At 45.3% G+C, this 18,050-nt stretch overlaps 1 protein-coding gene across 2 annotated transcripts in view; it reads left to right on the top strand.

The window, feature by feature from the left end:
• Positions 1-18,050, top strand: part of malrd1 (MAM and LDL receptor class A domain containing 1) — a 66,682-nt gene that overhangs the window by 33,124 nt on the left and 15,508 nt on the right. For both annotated transcript variants that reach the window (XM_023818198.2, XM_023818199.2), the window contains exons 19-28: positions 322-478; positions 718-828; positions 2,438-2,651; positions 3,017-3,264; positions 3,923-4,220; positions 7,014-7,259; positions 8,723-8,880; positions 14,337-14,517; positions 16,319-16,447; positions 16,568-16,732. In XM_023818198.2, the coding sequence (XP_023673966.2) occupies positions 322-478; positions 718-828; positions 2,438-2,651; positions 3,017-3,264; positions 3,923-4,220; positions 7,014-7,259; positions 8,723-8,880; positions 14,337-14,517; positions 16,319-16,447; positions 16,568-16,732 (1,907 nt within the window). The remainder of the gene's footprint in view (positions 1-321; positions 479-717; positions 829-2,437; positions 2,652-3,016; positions 3,265-3,922; positions 4,221-7,013; positions 7,260-8,722; positions 8,881-14,336; positions 14,518-16,318; positions 16,448-16,567; positions 16,733-18,050) is intronic.

An 18,050-nucleotide genomic window follows, 5' to 3' on the forward strand; every position in this document is an offset into this window, starting at 1 on the left:
TTCCTTTTCCCTTTCTGTATTTTATATGTCTGAAGAAGTACTAGAATCTAGAATTCTGAAAAATTGGTCCCCCACAGAATGATACAAATATACATAACTGTGTTGTCTTTATTAACTTAGATAATTACTGGTGGTCAGACCTAGATAACTTAAGTAAAAGGATAACCAAAACAGTGCAGGCATGTATCGAGGCTCAGCGGCATCTAAACAAAGATGTGAATCCTCAGTGATTCCAGAATCCCCCTCGGCGGGCCCCATTGCTCTCAGGGTCACTGGTCCTACTTTAGGGTTCTGTATCTGACCCCCTCTTTTTCACCCCAGTGGTACCTCAGATGGCTGGTACATGTACGCTGACAGCTCCAATGGCGGCTTCAGCCACACTGCCGACCTACTGACCCCCCCGATCATCGGCACGGGACCCCGCTGCACCCTGGTGTTCTGGTACCATATGAGCGGTTTTACTGTGGGTACCCTTCAGGTGAGCCTGGCCACGTCTGATTATTATTATTTATGAATGGTTGCTGGGCTAATGTTTTATTACTCATAGTTATATTATGGATATGGATAGCCTTAAATTTATGAGTCAGTTAAGGTAATTTTTTAAACTAAATAGTCCCTTCACCATAGGTTGAAACTTGTACCGCCTTCTGTTGGTTGTTGGCCAATCATCTTTCTTGAAAGTCTTACCACTTCCTGTTTCCTGTTACATAATGCCAGGTACTGGGGAAGTTTGGAAACGTGACTCACGAGCTCTGGTCTGAGAGTGGCTCTCAGGGATACCGATGGAGGCGAGGTGAAGTCTTCCTGGGAATCCAGAGAGACTTCCAGGTTGGCTTATAGGGTATATGTGCAGAAGCAAACACGTGTGGTTAATGTGTGCAGTGTTGCATCATGGGGTGGGTAAGTGTTTGATTCTGACCTAATGGTGTGTCTTTGGGGAAAACCAGAAGGCCATGGAGCTTAAAAAGGGACCAGAGTGGCAGAAGACGACAGGCATTTGGTTGAAAAAACTTGTTTGCGGGAGTGTATACAAGGGCAGGGCCACAGTGGCTCTAGAAGAAAGCTGATTGGCCCCTGGAGAACCTCCTCCCCTGTCACTCACAGATTCAAAACATATCATTGGCTAATGATGTTTTTGGCCCTTCTGCATGAATTTTGGCCCCTCTTACCCCCCCACCTTAAAAAAATCCTAAAATTGCCCTTTGCATTTCATCTCAGTATCAAACTTGATTTGATGTGTGTTGCTATTACAGTAAACATTAAGGCCAATTATTTGTAATATTTCAAATTACTATTTGTACTTTGCTTGTAAAAACAAGCAAAACTGGCTGAACAATGATGCCTGATCCACCAATTCAAGTACAGTTGTGATTTAACATTATAAATTCCATGCCGATAAAATGTAAGACACCCAAAATCACAGCTTGTACTAGGAAGGCTTGCTCTGAGCGAAGGAGCGTGGATTTGACCTTTGGATGCCTCTGCTGATATTCATTAACATTTATCAGCTCGACACCACATTGTGATTCACACTGCCTCAGGAAGCGACGTAATCGAAGAGCCAATCAGAGAGTCTGATGCCCTTTACACTCAGCCGTGCGATAAAAATGACGCTGTTAACTTTGAGACGGGACTTTACACCCTGGGGTGGGTGCAGGTCTTCCCTGAGGATGCTCTCCAATACGCAGAATGAACTACCAAATACGGTGGTTCCACTGAGGTGTCACACACTCGTTTCCAGCAACATGGTGCCAGTTTTTCCCAGTCCAGGACCAGTTCTGCTCATTTCCACCACAAAAAAGTGACCCTGGGCCAGAAAAAAATGGTGCCAGCACGACACCACAAAAAAACTGGTCTCAGAATTTGGAACTTTAACGTCAGATAAAGTGGGACGAGCTGTCTCATCCACACCTTTCGCAAACCCTGAAAATTCAGTCCATAACCAATATAGTTTTGTCTAATATCACCGGTGCTGGCAGTGAAACAACTAGCCAGCTTATTAGCAGAATGACACTGTAGTTTATTTTAATTCTGTGGGAATCACAAGATCAGTTTGCTGGCCAGATTTAATAATGAATTATAAATATGTCGTAGTAGGTCTAATAAATAAAATATTGTGACACTCAAGTGGCGAAGAAATCATCAGGCGAACGACAAAGTAAAATTTTTAGCAAACAATCCTTAAAAGGACAGCTGTAAAACAGCGAATGAGAATAGACTCACACAGACTCTGTGACTGAGACTCTCCTGTACTGAGGCTTTGAGTCAGGCTTGGGGTCATGCACTGAGACTTTGTGACTGAGACTGTGGAGTCAGCTTTGAAATATTACCCTTTGGGCACTAATTATGATTTTATTTTAGCATTTTTCCCAATCATGTGACTGTGTTGGCCAATTGCAGTGAAGTGAGAGTCTTCCCTTTTCTCCACCTGCATCAGGTGGTCCTCCGGGCCAAGCGTGGCATCAGCTACATGGGTGACGTAGTAGTGGACGACGTGTCCTTCCAGGATTGCGCCCCCCCGCGGGCCCCCGACAGGCCGTGTCGGAAAGACGAGTTTGCCTGCGCTAACGGCTACTGCATCCCGGCAGACCACCTGTGCGACTTCATCAGTGACTGCCAGGACGCGTCCGACGAAGACCCCCACATCTGCAGTGAGTGTCTGGCTCCTCCCATGACGTCCCATACCGTCTTTTTCCCCTCCACCTCATCTCTCTCTCTCTCTCTCTTTATTTCCCTGTCTTGGATCCACACTCTCTTCTTACCTCTTCATGCATTTTTGTTTTTTCCCATACACATTTAAATGCTATATTATGCTGAATATTCATAAATATTTTTCTTTTTAATTTTTTAAATACTCCCTTCCTATGCTCAGAAGCTTGCTTATCTCCTTATATGCAGTTTGCTGAGTACCTGAAACCACTTTTTAAGTCTCAGGTGGTCGGGTAGCCCACCCACAGATGTGATGTCATTTCCAGTCACCTGGGAACAGCAGTGATGCTCCTTGCCTGTCCTGCAGGGGGCTTCAGCGGCCGCTGCAACTTCGAGTTCGACCTGTGCTCCTGGCGCCAGTGCCGGGAGGATGACTTTGATTGGCTGACCAAAGTGGGTGGCAGCCTTGTGGGAGGGACAGGCCCGCCCACGGACCACACCCTGAGGGACCCCTCCGGACATTACATCTACCTTAGGAGCTCCTTCCCGCAGGCAGAGAAAGACATTGCCCGCATACTCAGTCCCACATTCAGCTCAAGGAGCCAACAATGCAAGGTGAGGACCCCACGGGTGTCCAGGTATATTGCCTGCTCTGCCATATTGCTCCTCCTGCATTGGCCTGCGTTGTACATGCTGCTGGACAGCCTGTAAGTTTACCCACCTAGTTAACAGCAGAGTTGTTTCCTAGTGAAACTGTGCTGAGAAATTGGTTAAATAATACTTAAATAACTGTTTATGGTGTTTGGGGGGGGGGGGGGATTCACATGGGGCTGAGTGGCTTGAGGATGTGTCGTTCGCTCTAACTCTAACCCTAACCCTAACTCATCCATCAGGGGGGATTCCCCAAAACCTGAGTGGGTTTGAAGTCAGGGGGCAGGTGTCCTCTGATTGGTAGCCTATTTTCAACATCCCTTAATTGTATTCCTTGAGGGTGACCATCTCATGTAGCAGAACAACTGGCAAGCACCTACAATAAATGTCTATCTAACTTCACCACTACAATTTTGATAAACGTACTAGTGGTGTAAGCAGACCATAATTGATCTGTGATCGGAACGGATCCCCCCTTGCTGTGTTTTTGTATTTTCTGGCGTGTTTTCATATTTTCTGGCGTGTTTTCATATTTGCTGGTGTGTTTTCATATTTGCTGGTGTGTTTTGCCCTTCAGGGCTTCCGTAATTTTAAGAATCAGCGTTCATCCTTTCTCCTCCAGGTGATCTTCTACCTCTACATGTCTGGGGAGGGCGTGGGCTCCCTCTCCGTCCTGCTGGCCAGCAGTTTCCATAGCTGGATGCTGCTCAACCTGACCGGTGACCAGGGCAGCTACTGGCAGCGTTGTGAGGTGGACCTGGGCACCATCACCACTTACTCAGACTTCAGGCTCGTGTTTGAGGGCACGGTCGGCCCGGGCTCAAACGGGGACATCTGCCTAGATGACATCTCCTTCACCCAGGGGTGTCTGTTGACCTCTTCTGTGGACCATCCCGGGGCCACGCCTCCCCCAACGTCAGGTACACTTTAGCCAATCACCTCTGTTCACACATACTTACTCACCAGTGACGATGCTTGAAATGTAAAGCTGCAGGTGTGGGAATGTTTTAGCAGCTGTGACTTGGTGGGTATGGTTGCTGAGTGGGTGACATGGTACCCTCATTTTCCAGTTAGCATGGTGTGGGTTTCTTTGTGAGAATCTGAGCTTCTCTCTCTGTCCAAAGACTTCAGGTGTGTGTGTGTGTGTGTGTGTGTGTCTAAAGATATCTTGTTCTAGAAGTGTTACAGTACATGTCCTTGACCTGGATGAGCAGACTAGGGAAAAAAAGACTGAGGAAATGGATTATATACCCCCCCACAACCCCATGCTCTAAGTAGAATGTTGTTCACTTTACATCTTCCATGTAACAGGCTTTTAGAGCATAATGTTCATGCCTCTACCAGGAGTGAAAATCTTTGCCAAAGATTCACCGGCTGCTTCATCATCAATTAACATCTGAATGGGCAATCAGCTAGTCGCCTGCGCCTCCGTTAAAAGCAAAGCACTCTTCTGTTTGTTCCCCCCCCCCCCCCCAGACACACACAAAACTTCCAATCTCTACCACATTTAAAATATTTTGATTGCCCCACCAGCACCAGCTGTTCAGACTCCAGACTCATGTTTTCGTTTATGGATTTTCGAACCTAGTGAAGCAGATCTTCAGTCACAGCAGAATCCTGGAAAATGAACTGAAAGCTTTCGCCGTGCTATCGGAGGATGCCGCACCTCCAGGAGGACATGTCAGGCAGAGGAAGGCTGAGGGTCAATCCCTATCACACTCATCTTCACCCCACAGAAACTCGATTAGAATGTCTGCATGTTCCTCAGACAGTGTCCATCTTTCCATGATTACATAGAAACACGGGATGCTGAGGGGTCACAACAGGGCCTGTTAATGTTAATGTTAATGTTTGGACTCGTTAGCTGACTATGTAATGAGCTGTTAGTTTTGCTTTTTCAACAAAAATGAGTTAAGGTATTATGTTGAGAGACTTAACTGTAATTCAGTGAATAATATTTTTCTCACATGTCTTATTGCTGGTACTCCGTAGCACCGTTTAGCCTAAATAATAGGCTGTTCTTTTGACAAATTGGTACACAATTGTTTCAGAATTATTTTTTTGCAAACAGGGAGTGCCAACGAAAGAGCTGGTGCATGAAGAATCTTTTAGGTGAACTGAATCAAACGAACTATGTCCCAAAAAGAGTAATTTCACCCATCAGTACAAATGACGTGTCATACTGGGACTGGAAGGAAGAAGCAACTTACTGGGAGGTGCAGGAGATGCAATTACACCCCCTACTGGTCAGATGGAAATGCTATTTGAACTTAAGTTCATTAAAATGAAATTATACAGTGAAATTATATTTGAAAATATGGCTTGTGTTAGTCATATAAATATGTAATAATAATTTATTGTAAATATATTACCTGTTTTTTAACAAATTCATTTATCTGGTTCAAGTTTGGCAAAACCTGTAATGAAGGACTGGTTGGGCTTTTTCACCTTGCACATCTTGGGAGAAAATCCCAGAGAAATCTATTCCAGAAGGTTTGTGGACTTTAAAAGGGATTGTGAAATTCAGGGGAATGTTGAAGGAAATCCTTCAGGGTTCTTGAGAGGAGGGGAAGTCTTGGGGGTGTGCAGCTAGGGACTTGAACTTATCACATTCAAATCGAGACTTCTGGGATTAAAGGGGGTGAAGTGGGGACTCTTTCGGGGAGCTGCAGCTGATAGGAGAAGGGGGACCGTGGTCTCAATCCTGAATACTGTGACAAGAGCGATTCGTCTCTTGGGATAATATCCTCTGACTCTAAAAAGATCACAGAGGTGACTCCTTGGGCTAGAGGCTGAATGAAGAGTTTGGGGGGGGGGGGGATTCCTTTGGCAAGAAGCTTTTGTTCCAGCGGTGGCCAGACCAGCGAGCAGCATATTAAAGGGATGCTTTAACTGGGGAGGAGTGCCATGCCATTGGTTGGAACTTGAGTAAATGGTTTGTCCTCCTCAGTTGCCAGAAACCTTGAAGTACCTTAACAAAAGGATTAGCGGGGATTTCTCCAGTCTTCCCAGTCATCAGGCGGGTGTCTCTCCAGCTGTGGCTTAAGTGAGACCCCCCAGGCCAGATCCCTCTGGAATGTGGGTACTGAGGAATCCCGTGGCTCACATTCCTGAACCATGCTGTAGTTTGCTCTCTCTCTCTCTCTCTCTCTCTATATATATATATATATATATATATATATATATATATATAGATATAGATAGAGAGAGAGAGAGAGAGAGAGAGAGAGCAAACTACAGCATGGTTCTTCTCTGTACCACATTAATGAAGGGATTTTGCCTTGCTTTATGGGACTTCAGTCCTGCTTCTATTCTAGGACCCTGTTATGAATTGTCCTAGCAGTGCACTTCACACCACTTAATATTTTCCATTCCTCCTGAAGGTTACTTGATGACATAATGCGATTCATGAGAAACTGTCGGATAAGTTGACAGTCATCTTTGACATTAGAAAGTCACTTCTGCCTTCTAATTATCTTCTGGTCGTCCCCAGTGTTTCTTGTCTTACCATGTTTTTGTGTACCGTTGTTTTAAAAATTTTGAACCTGAGTAGCAACCTACTACCAGCAGAACCAGGATTAAACCAGGATTAAACCAGAATTAAACCAGGATTGTAAAATGCAGATTTAAAAAATATATAGTCGTCTCTTAATTTTTTCAAGAGCTGTATGTTTGTGTGTGTATATAATTTATTATTTATTATGTATGTGCAGGGTCGTGCCCTTGGGGTCACCTCCCCTGTGGGAATGGGGGGTGCTACCAGCCAGAGCAGAGCTGTGACTTTGCGGACGACTGTGGCGACAGCACAGATGAGGCTGCCTGTGGGACATCCTGCTCCTTCGAAAGCTCCCTCTGCGGGTGGAAGAACTCCCATGCTGACAACTTCGACTGGACCCGGGGGGCGGGCTCCGTGCAGAGCCTCCGGCCAACCGTGGATCACACGCTGGGGAGCGAGCACGGTAACGCTCTCGGAGAGGGTCATTAGCCACAGTCAGAAGTCTGGGGGAAGGGGTGCTTTCTGTACAGGTCGTGTATGGGCTCTGTATTGTTGGAGATCATTCCTTGAGGAGTATTGGTAACTCTTTTAGCCAGTCCCCATCGGCAGGAAAGCTGGTAGTAATAAGTATGATTGTGTCTGGGGAGGGTGTCGTTTCTTAGCAACATCACAAAAATTTTGATTCCCTCTCCACACCACAGAAGGTCAGTCCCAATACGGTCCTTCATTGCTAGAAGCTTCCGAACATGTAGCGTCCCACTTAACATGTTAGCTTAGCAAGTGTACAAGTGGTCCTTGGATTTAATTGGGACACACCTGAGTACTTTGAGAAATTGGTAAACACGGGAACTGTACTGAAGGTCACTGCAGAAGAACAGCTTGGACTGTGGTCATTTTATTACCCTGATCCCACCCAACCCAATCTTGACTCGACCCTGACCTTCTCTAGTAGTGACAGAAAAGAATGTTTAATGCTGAAGTCATTAACCATTCAAAATATTCCCGCTCCTCTTTGCTGACCCCGGTTGTCCGTGTGTAATCCGTCTTCATGTCTGACATCGTCGAGGTGTCTAACCCCGATCTCCATAGTGCATATTCCATCTTCCACACGCACATCTATCTACTAATTGTCCATTTTTCACTTCGGGCGCCCGAACTGAAAAAATCAACATCATTCAGGATATTCATTCTTCCCAGGACGGCGGCGATATCATTACTGATTTTCCTATGTGAGGAAGTCATTTGTTTATCATTGAAATGAAATGAAAAAGCAGATGAAAAGTGGAACAGTAAAATGTGAAATTAAAAAACATTGCATTAGAGGAGGTTATTTTATCTGCTTATACCGTGTGCAAGCGCATACACACACAGACACACACACACACATACACACGCATACACACACACACACACACACAGAGGTACGTAATTATATCTTTGTAGGGACTCTCCATTCATTTCTATGGAGAAGGCTCTAATCCCAACCTTAACACCTACCCAGCCCTAACCTCAAGCATAGGTAGCCAAACAAAATATGAGACATTTGGCATTTTTACTTTTTTGATTGCAGTCACAGATCTTTGTGGGCTTTTATTACTATGTGGGGGACATTTTGTCCTCAGAATGTATTATAGACCTAATCCACACCCACTCACACACATCTATCATACATTATTTCCCATCCGTTTTTTTTGTGAATCCATGTGTCAGTTAACCTAGCTTCACTGAAAGTTCATGTCCCTCATTTCTTCTCTCTCTGCTTCTCTCTATCTCCTCTCTCTCCCCTCCACTCTCTCTCTCCCCCCTCCTCTCTCCATCCTCTGCCACTATCTCTCCCTTCTCTCCCCATCTTTGTCCACTTTTTCTGTTTCTCTCCATGTCCATCTTACTTCTGCCCTCACTCTCCTTCCCTGCCCACCCCCCCAGGACACTTTGTCTACTTGGAGGCCTCCCCAGTGGGCCTGAAAGGAGACAAAGCCCACATGAGGAGCTCCGTATGGAAGGAGTCCAGCGCCACCTGCAGGCTAATTTTCTGGTACTACCTGTCCCCCAAGGCCACCGGGGTCATCCGGCTTCTCGTCAGGGTGAGTGTCTACCACCCGAAATGTCTGGAGCTTTACCTGAGCTGCTCCAGGGTAAATTTGGGTGTCCAACAGCAGTGCCTGTAAAGGGCCACTGCGTTCACTGCCCTGACTTAATGAAAGAGTAGGACTGCTATGACGGATCACATGATGATCGTGGCTATGGGCCCTGTTGACATGGCAACCACTCGACCTGCAATCATCGCCTGAATGAAAACTGATGTGGATGGGGGGGGCAGGCATGTAACTGTCACTGTCAGGTTTGTAGGATGCAGAAACTGATGTTATGAACCTCTCAGTAACATGTGGAAATCTGGGTGGGCCTCTAACCATGTTATTGTACCTCAAACAAATGCATGTTTTCATCTGGTGAGTGACAGGGGAAGGAGCCCTCTGGGGGCCAATCAGCTTTCACCTGGACGGAGAGCCCTTGTGGCCCCGCTCTTGCATATGCCCTTGTGGCCCCGTGAAGTAACCAGCACCCTGTCCAGGGAGCCCACTGTCCTGGATAAATTGCTTTGGAAGTATGAAATGCTTGTGGAAAAATGCACGGATTGTAGGAGGGTTGCAGGATGCTTAATGAAGAGAGGTCAGCAAGTAATGGGTGGGGGGGGGGGTACTCTGTGGTGGGGAGCGCTTGTGATTGCGGGTTAAATGCTTCAGAACCATACGTCCTGGAGGGAGGGGGAACATGGTTCTGGACCTTTCTGTTTTTAAGCCCCCCCCCCCCCAACACCCGCCGTCTTTCACGGAAGGTATGATTTTTGCGACGAATGACAGCACAGCGCGGCATCGCCGGTCTGTCACCATGGGAGACAAATGTAACCGACAGTCTCTAATTAACACCACCCCCCCCCCCTTGAAAATGCTGAAACATGGTGAGACAAAATCAGCAGAGTTGAATGAGTGTCTGTATTTTTCAGCTGCTCTCTTCAGATGGGTGGATTTAATGGCAGCATCATAGTTACACCCTTGTTGTTATTAATTGCTTTATGGGATTCTGTCATCACTATTTTGCCTGTTGTTTTTCTTTTGTAACCAGTATCATCCAGGAAGGTTAGCTAATCAAGCTACGTGTGCATGTATGGAGTCACCATCTTTACGTGACCAGCTGAGTGTCAAACATTTGCGTAACGGTGTGTTGGGATCAGAGACGAATGCGAGTCTCTTCCGATTGCATTTGTGCAGCATATTCTGATGTATTAATGTTAACCTGGCCAGAGTCAGAGAGGCCTGTTCATTTGTCCAGAGCAGGGAGTTGGGAAGGAGGAAAAACGCGGAACGTCTTTGGGTCCCAGAGGACCAGGCTGGAAATCCGTGGTTTAGAAGCATTAGACGTCTTTGAAAATGAGAGTCTTTACAGCAGGGGTGGCCAATCTTATCCGCAAAGAGCCGCTGTATATGCGGGTTTTCGCTGCCTAATTAGAGGACTGATTGGCTGAAGAATCGTCACACCTGGGTTTGAATAGCTGACCTACAGGTTATCCCAAAAACCTACATACACACCGGGCCTTTGCGGATAAGATTGCCCACCCATGCTTTACAGTGTCTGGTGAACCTTATGGTGAGACGTTTTGATTGGTTGCTAAACTCAATTAGTGTGCAGTTAGGACTCCCATTGGCTGCAGCTTGCTTCAGCTTAAGTCCATGCTAGATTTTTCAGTAGTTTTTTTTTTGGCCAAAAACAGAACCTTCTTCTTTGAAGGTGGTATTACTCTAATGCTGCCATCAGCAGTCTGGGGTCATGAATATAAATTGGGTTCTGGGTAATGGGCTCGTTCAGAGTTCAGAGTGGCGCACTTGGGAGTATATTTAGAAAAATGTTTCCATCCACTATTAAGTTACTTTTGGTCCCCAGAGGGTATTTGGCTTAAGATGAAAGAACAATTATAAATGTATATGGTTAAAAAGAATTGTTTAGATTGCATTTTAATCATGAACATGGAAACCACTTTGTGAATACTGGAATTAGGCATGTAAGTCACACTATTGAGAAGAATATTAATAAACGACGGCAAGGGTGGATGCAGAGCTTGATGGGTAGTGTTGAGGTCTCACACCTCTTTGATCGTGAGTTTTCTGGTTTCCTCTCACAATCCTGACATGCAGAGTGACCTGATTGGTGTTTGCATGCCCTGTGAGGGATGACTGCCCTTGCCAAGGTGTTTGCATTTTTAGATCGACTTCAGCCTGACTGTGACCCTGTATTGGGTAAGCAGTAATGGATAGAAGGTTTGGCTTCCTTTGATGAAATGTATTTTGCAAACTAGATCCCAAGCCCAGCCTCGAGACAGCACTGGAGCGTCATCATATTATAGGGTCCAGGTGATCTCTCAGCAAGGGGGAGTTAATTATAATGATTTTCTGGAACAATGATACTGGCATATCGAGTCTCATGCAGACTTCCGCGCAGTTCCAATGCCTGCCAACAGGGTTTCTGCACAATGCGGTTTTCGCACAATGACTTCAGAAAGCAAATGGGCAACATTAATATTATAAAGCTAAATATCTGACTGAAAGACTTGCAGTTCACATCAGGAAATGGGTAATAGTGGATAGGAATATCAGTTGTTTTTGATGGCGTAAGCGTTCAAGCCACCGAACTGAGTATCTTCTGGAAGCACTTTCAGCGATGATAAAAGCGTTGGGTGTCCTTGCGGATATTACACACTGCGTAGGTGACTTCCACCTCCCATTCCCCCCAGCAGATTTTCTCACATTCTTCCTAATTACCCCAGGATCACCTGGACGGAAAATGTCATGCTTTTCCAGCATATTCTTGGTTGCCCTCCAGGTCACCCACCTCATTACTCCGTAGCCTTTCCAACATGGCTCTGGCATTGTGCTTTGCTGGAAGGTGAATTCCTGTGCAGCTCTTCAGAAACAGTTTTTCATTCATACTCACTTCTAATGGAGTCCCATCGGACCTCAGAGTCCTTGCTTTAGGCCTTATCTCGTATCACATGACGCAGCCACATTTGTGATATGTTCTGCATTGGTCTGACACATTTTCTCCCATTTCAGCCAAAGCATATCTAAATGTTAGAAGTTTTTGAAGTGTGACGAAAGCTCTCCGGGCTTCATGGTTGAATCATCTCTGTCCTGGGAGAGTTGTGTTTTTATAGGTTTTGTTCTGAAAATACGGGAACACTTTGAATATATGGAGTAGGCTGTCTGTATGTTCAACATGCTTAAGAACAACCAAATGTAAAAACTATTCAGATCTGTGTACTTTTGCAAGCCGTATGTAATCTGTTTCACATTATTATGGATTTGTTTTAAGGTGTATCGCATGATTTATAATTTACACACACGTTTTCACTGCAGGAAATCGCAGGGTAGACAAAATACATAAGAACGTAATACATGTACTATCACACACTCCTTGAGAAAAACTGGAGCACATAAAGGAAAACCACACAAACATGGGGAGAATGTTCCGGCTTCTGGGGTCAGGAATGAACGCCAGCCATATATTCATTACAATGTAATTATGTTATATTTCTCCTTTCTTCTTTGACGTTTTTCCCCAGCTTCGCCAAATGCCCTGAAATATATCAACAGCAGCACAGAAAATGCATCGTTAGTAAAAACCCATGAGGAGGCATTTAATTCTATGGTGGTTATTAATAGCCCCAGGTAAGCAGGGCAGCCTCTTTGCCTCATGGGTAACCCTGTAAATCACTGGGACCGGAGTAGCAGGAAACCCAATGGGGGCGCCGTGAGCAGCAGGTCTCATGCGAGAACGTGGCCATGGTAACTTTGGTGACTGCGTCACAGAGCCAGAAGTCAATAAAATATATTTCTCAGTCATGAATCAATCAATTAATTAATTGATTGATTCGTTCATTCAATCATCCATCCATTTATTCATTCATCATTCAACAGTTTTTATTCATTCATATGTGATCATTCATCCTTATTCAATCATCATTAACCATTCGTTCGTTCATTCATTATATGCACCTTGTTTGCGAAGCACACAACCCATAGCGCTCCCCTCGTGACATCGCCCCCATCAGGCTGTGGTAATGAGACACGGTGGGTCAGCTGGGGTCTGAAGTACAAGGGGATTGGCACATTTGAGAGGACGCAGAACCAGATTGACTAACCCTCCCCAGCAGAGTGAAAGGACCGCTTCCAGTTGGGCCACTATACTGGTCTCATGCATTCATGGTCTTCAACAGGCTTGAAGGTGATTTTAAGTCCCCTCGATGGGTAATAAGCTTATGCTGATTGATTCATTGACCTATGTTTAAGAATTTCTTATGCCCTTTTTATATCCCTGAGATCATTGGCTGAGGTACTTTAACTTTGATTTTAAAAATATGACCTCATTCAGTCTTTAATGAGGAATTCATTTCCTGCAGTTATGACCATGTAGGGTCTTCACTTCAGCTGCCCGGTGAATGAGGAATGATTCTGTTGGCTTGGCACTGGCTCTTCAGATGGGTCCGCTGCTCCCGCTCTGTGCCGCCTGTGTGGCTTGGATTAGTCACACTGCGATTTGGACCCTGCTCTCTGGTGCCGTGCCACCTGTGCCTTGTTTCGGGTTTTATATAAACGGGCCTTTTGTGACTGTTTAGCGGGAAGTCGGAGCAGAGCCAGAGACAAACCACATGGACCAAGAAAAGGAAACCTGTCGTTTGTATCAAGTGTTTTTCTCCTTCCCCTCTGCTTGTCGTCTTCACTGCCAAAGTCATAGGTTTGTTTTCTTCCTGGAAAATCCCCTGAACGATCCGTATTCTACTTTCCTCACAAAACAGCATACAGAAAAAGAGCTTCCCACACACTGAGCTCAGCCGCTGACCGTGGCTTCACCACACTGCAGCACTATAAGTAAAAAATCATCCAGATGTATTCAGCTGTATATTCAGAGATCACACCGTAAGGGTAAACATCACGCGTCACTTAAGAAATCAATCACATGACCTTAAAAAAACTGCAGGGGCATTTAGTAAATAAATGAACAAACGTGTAAGTCCTGGCTTCAGTTTAATCTGTTCCACGTGTGGTGTGAAAAGGGATTGTGTAAAAATAAAACACAAGCCCTGTACAAAGGGGAGTGTGTGCATATGCGATGTGTGGTACAGTCATTGAGACAGGGCTTCAACCATGTAATATTAAGGATACCAATATGTTCCTCCAGCTTCTAGCCAAGATTCAAGGATGGTCTGTTTTGTGATCCCGCTGATAGCAGTGAATGGATGGCTCTACTTGTTTGGTTGAACTTTTACCACTTGAGTTTAATCCAAAGAGTCTCTTTTTAGGACTAGAACTACAAACATAAAGTTATAAGCTCAGATCTTTTCCTACTGTCTTAGGATAATATTATGTTGGAGTTATCCATAGATCCAGCAACTTGTTGGTTATAAGCTCAGATCCTTCCCTACTCTCTTGAGTCATTTCTCATTCTTTCAGTGGAGTAAATGCTAAACCCCTTATTGTTGTTTTGTTAGATGGACAACATGTTGACGGAGGTGTGGAACATGACAGGGAACCAGGGTGAGCGCTGGAACCGGGCTGAGGTCCCCCTGAGTAAGATGAGGAACTTTGAGCTGATCTTTGAAGGGATTCGGGCGATTGACGTCAGTGGTGGTGCCGCCTTGGATGACCTGGAGTTCTCTGACTGTGCCCCAAGTGAGTGCCTCCCCATTTAGAATCATCACTCTTTAGCCATAGTGATCTTCTAGATCACACAATGGGTGTTATTAAATGGAGGTCAGTGTTGACTTTAATGTTCTTAGATACTTGTGACGACTTTCCATTAACAGTCATCCCACAGACTCTCCAGCCTGTTATAATCAGAAACCAAGTGTGGATATTGAAAAGAGTCCTGGTTGGGGCATGGCCAAAAAGGAGCCAATCAGAAAGGGTATACTAGAGACCTTTCATTGGATGTGAAGAGGAAGAATGTTGGTGATGACCCGGAATCGATTGGCTGAAACCTGTAATCTCTGGGAAGGAGCCATCAGAGGTAGCTTGGAACAGGAAGTCATGGAGGAACAGTGGTTAGGGGGTAGATTGGTTGGATGGAGATTAGTACGTATGGAGTAGTCTGGTAAGATTAGTAGTAAGGGAAGATTAAGTGCATTATGATCTACAGGTGTGGGAGCCATTTGTTACTTTGTTGCGGTGGTGGAGGTTGACACTAGGTGGCAGTGTGGGCTGAGTAAGCTACAGGTCTCAGTGCAAGAGGGGAGAGAAAAAAACGACGGGGTCAGGGTGTAGGGGGAGGTGGCAAGTAGATCATACGGTTTTATCGCTAATATACCATAAACTATAGTAACCCTCACGCTGTGATAATTGTAACCTTTATAATATCGTTATTAAATGGGAACTTGACCCAAAGGTTAAACGGATGTGGATCTTAAGTTACTTTGTATAGTTATTGGCATGACGAGTCGTGAACAGGATCTAGCCGCCTTCGCAGTGGAGTGGACGATGTTGGACAGTCACTACAAAGGGTGTAATGTTTTCCAGACAGTTAATAGTTAAAATGCTATAAGTTTAGCGGCTATGTGCTGGAGAGCTCCCCCACCAAGTGTTACGGGCAGCAGGTACCACGCTAAGCGAAATGCTAATGGAGCCTGGCCACAAAAGATCCTGTTCATTTTGAGGGGTCGAGCAATCCTCTACATCGATCATCTGGGTGGCATTGGCTGCATCTTTTCAGCATCCATGCTCTCATTGTTGAGTTTGGTTTGTTGATGAGAAGGTAACTTCACCCAACTGGGACTGGACAACTCGCAACTTTACAGCAATGGTGCTGCATCTCCTGACAAACTCTTCTCCTAACCTCAGACCGAGAGCTCCTCTTCCTTTGACAGATCTGTGTGTAAATACAGAAGAGTAAGACTGTGAATCATTACGATTGTTATAGTTTGCTGGTCAATGTGATAATACCCTGAAGTCGATATTTATTCCATTTATCTATGGCACGAGATAAAAGACTCTTACCATCCAGTTGCCCAACGAGCTGGGACACCTTCTTCACCCTCAAACACAGTACCAGCTCCTGAGGCATAAGTCCCCAGTGGGTCTGTCAGATGAACCATTAATCACCATTTCTTGAGGCTTGATGGCTTCACGCAGGGTGCAAAACAATGGGCTTGTATGTGTGTATTTATTTAAAAACTGCTCCAGTGATTTGCCTGCTACATTAAGCACAGTGTGAAAGTTCTCATCTCACTAGCTTCTAATAAACATATTCCTTCATGTCCATCCTTGTCTAACAAGTGAATTTCTCCAGGCCTGTATCACCGTATGTGTCCTTAAATAATTGATGTATCGTTATAGAATGTACAGGTAAGGCACTTACCACAGATGCTGTTTCCCTTCTTGTTTCTCTTTCTGTGGTGCTTTTATAAGTGGATTTTTTCCATTTTCTATATATAAATGTGTCCATTCTTGATGAATGAATTTGAAGTTGTTGTTCCAGGCCCGGCTCTTCCGGCATCCTGCCCCGCGGCCACAGACTTCATCTGCCAGAACGGTGACTGCATCGAGTCCCACCTGGCATGTGACCTCAAAGCCGACTGCGCAGACGAGTCAGATGAGCAGGACTGCAGTAAGCGTCCCCACATCTGTCCAGGCAGAATGTCACCCCTGACGTTCATAGCCTGGATATCCCAATATGTCTGTGTCAGGCTACAGTGTAAAGCCCTATTCGCTGATGCCCCCTACCCAGGTCACATCCTGAGCCTCCCTGGGGCCTGTAACTTCAACCTGCCTGACGCCCAGTCCTGGGAGGATGAGTGTCACCTGATCCAGAGCCCTGATGATGAATTTGATTGGAAGCTGGGTCACACCAGGGAGACCATGGGAACGGGGCCAGCAGGAGACCACAGCCCAGGTGGGTGCGGCCATTGTCACGGCAACCTGCATGCAGTTAGCAGTTTCGGATAACCTCCTTTTTGTGAGTTTACTGGGAGATAAGGAGCTGGAGATTTTCAAAACACTGCATGTTCAATGTCTATGGAAGCTGGTAAATAAAAAAATGTAAGTTATATCACTTTGGATAGAATTGTCTGAGATCAGGACTTCAGGAGCACTGGCCTGAGCTGAAAGCTGATTGGATACCCTGTTACTCACTGATTCAAAACATATTATTGGCTAATGATAAAATCGGTCTCTCTGAAGAATATCCTCAGACTGTCCCTGTTTGCGATGTTGATTATCAGATAACTGACATTTTCCTGGCTGATCTGGACCCTGGTAGGATATGAACTTTGGCAGATGGTGGTGCTGAATTTGTTTGGTGGTTATGTGGGATGATCAGTGAGGAAATGGACCTGTTTAGGATGTGCTGGCAGACCTGGGCCTCTCTGTCCAATCAGGTGGCTGCATCCTTGGCAAGCAATGCCAGGGGCCCAATGAACTGAGGCCTGTCATGTCACTACAGACCTACAGCACACATCACATAATTTCGCTGGAGATTCCCCGAAGTACATACAATGAAGACCTAAATCTGTTTGAAACACTGACTTTCTGTCTTGTATTTTGTGTCAGAAGTACTCCCTGGTTATATTAATTCTGTTTTCTCTATGGTTTATCGCTGGGTGGTTTTTCAACTAAGCATGTGACTTAAAGGGTCAAAGGTCGACTGAAAGCTGGGCTGTGGGGTTTGGAGCTGTGAGCCCACTGAAGCTCTAAGCCAACAGGAGAGAAATCCCTCCATCAGATACTTTGAAAGCTCAGAAATGATCATCCCAGCGACTGCTGAAAATTAGATTATTTACAAGAGCAATATACAGCAATGGGGTGAACAGCTAGCATGAAACAACAAAGTTTATGACCCATGTGAACATATTGTATGATTCGACTCCAAAATAAACTGGATGCCAGTCATTGTGCTGATGTATTTTTACAGGAAGTCTGTCACTCACAATAGATACAGATGTTCAGTGGGTAGTGCTGCCTCCTCACACCCAGGGTTGTGGGTTCAAATCCCACCCCCACTCTGTGTGTCTGGTGTATTGAGAGGATGTGGGTGGGTGTTGATGATGAAGGTTGATGTTGGTAGGAGATCAGCTTGTGCAGATACTGACAATGCGATACTGTTCCAGATAGATTGGCCTTGGGTGCTCGTGCTCGTGTTGCAGATTACACCGATAAACTGTGCTGAGGAATCTGAGAGTAAACATGGAAAACACATGCACACAGTAAAAAAC

This window comes from Paramormyrops kingsleyae, chromosome 4 (assembly GCF_048594095.1).
Source record: "Paramormyrops kingsleyae isolate MSU_618 chromosome 4, PKINGS_0.4, whole genome shotgun sequence".
Lineage (NCBI taxonomy): Eukaryota > Metazoa > Chordata > Actinopteri > Osteoglossiformes > Mormyridae > Paramormyrops > Paramormyrops kingsleyae.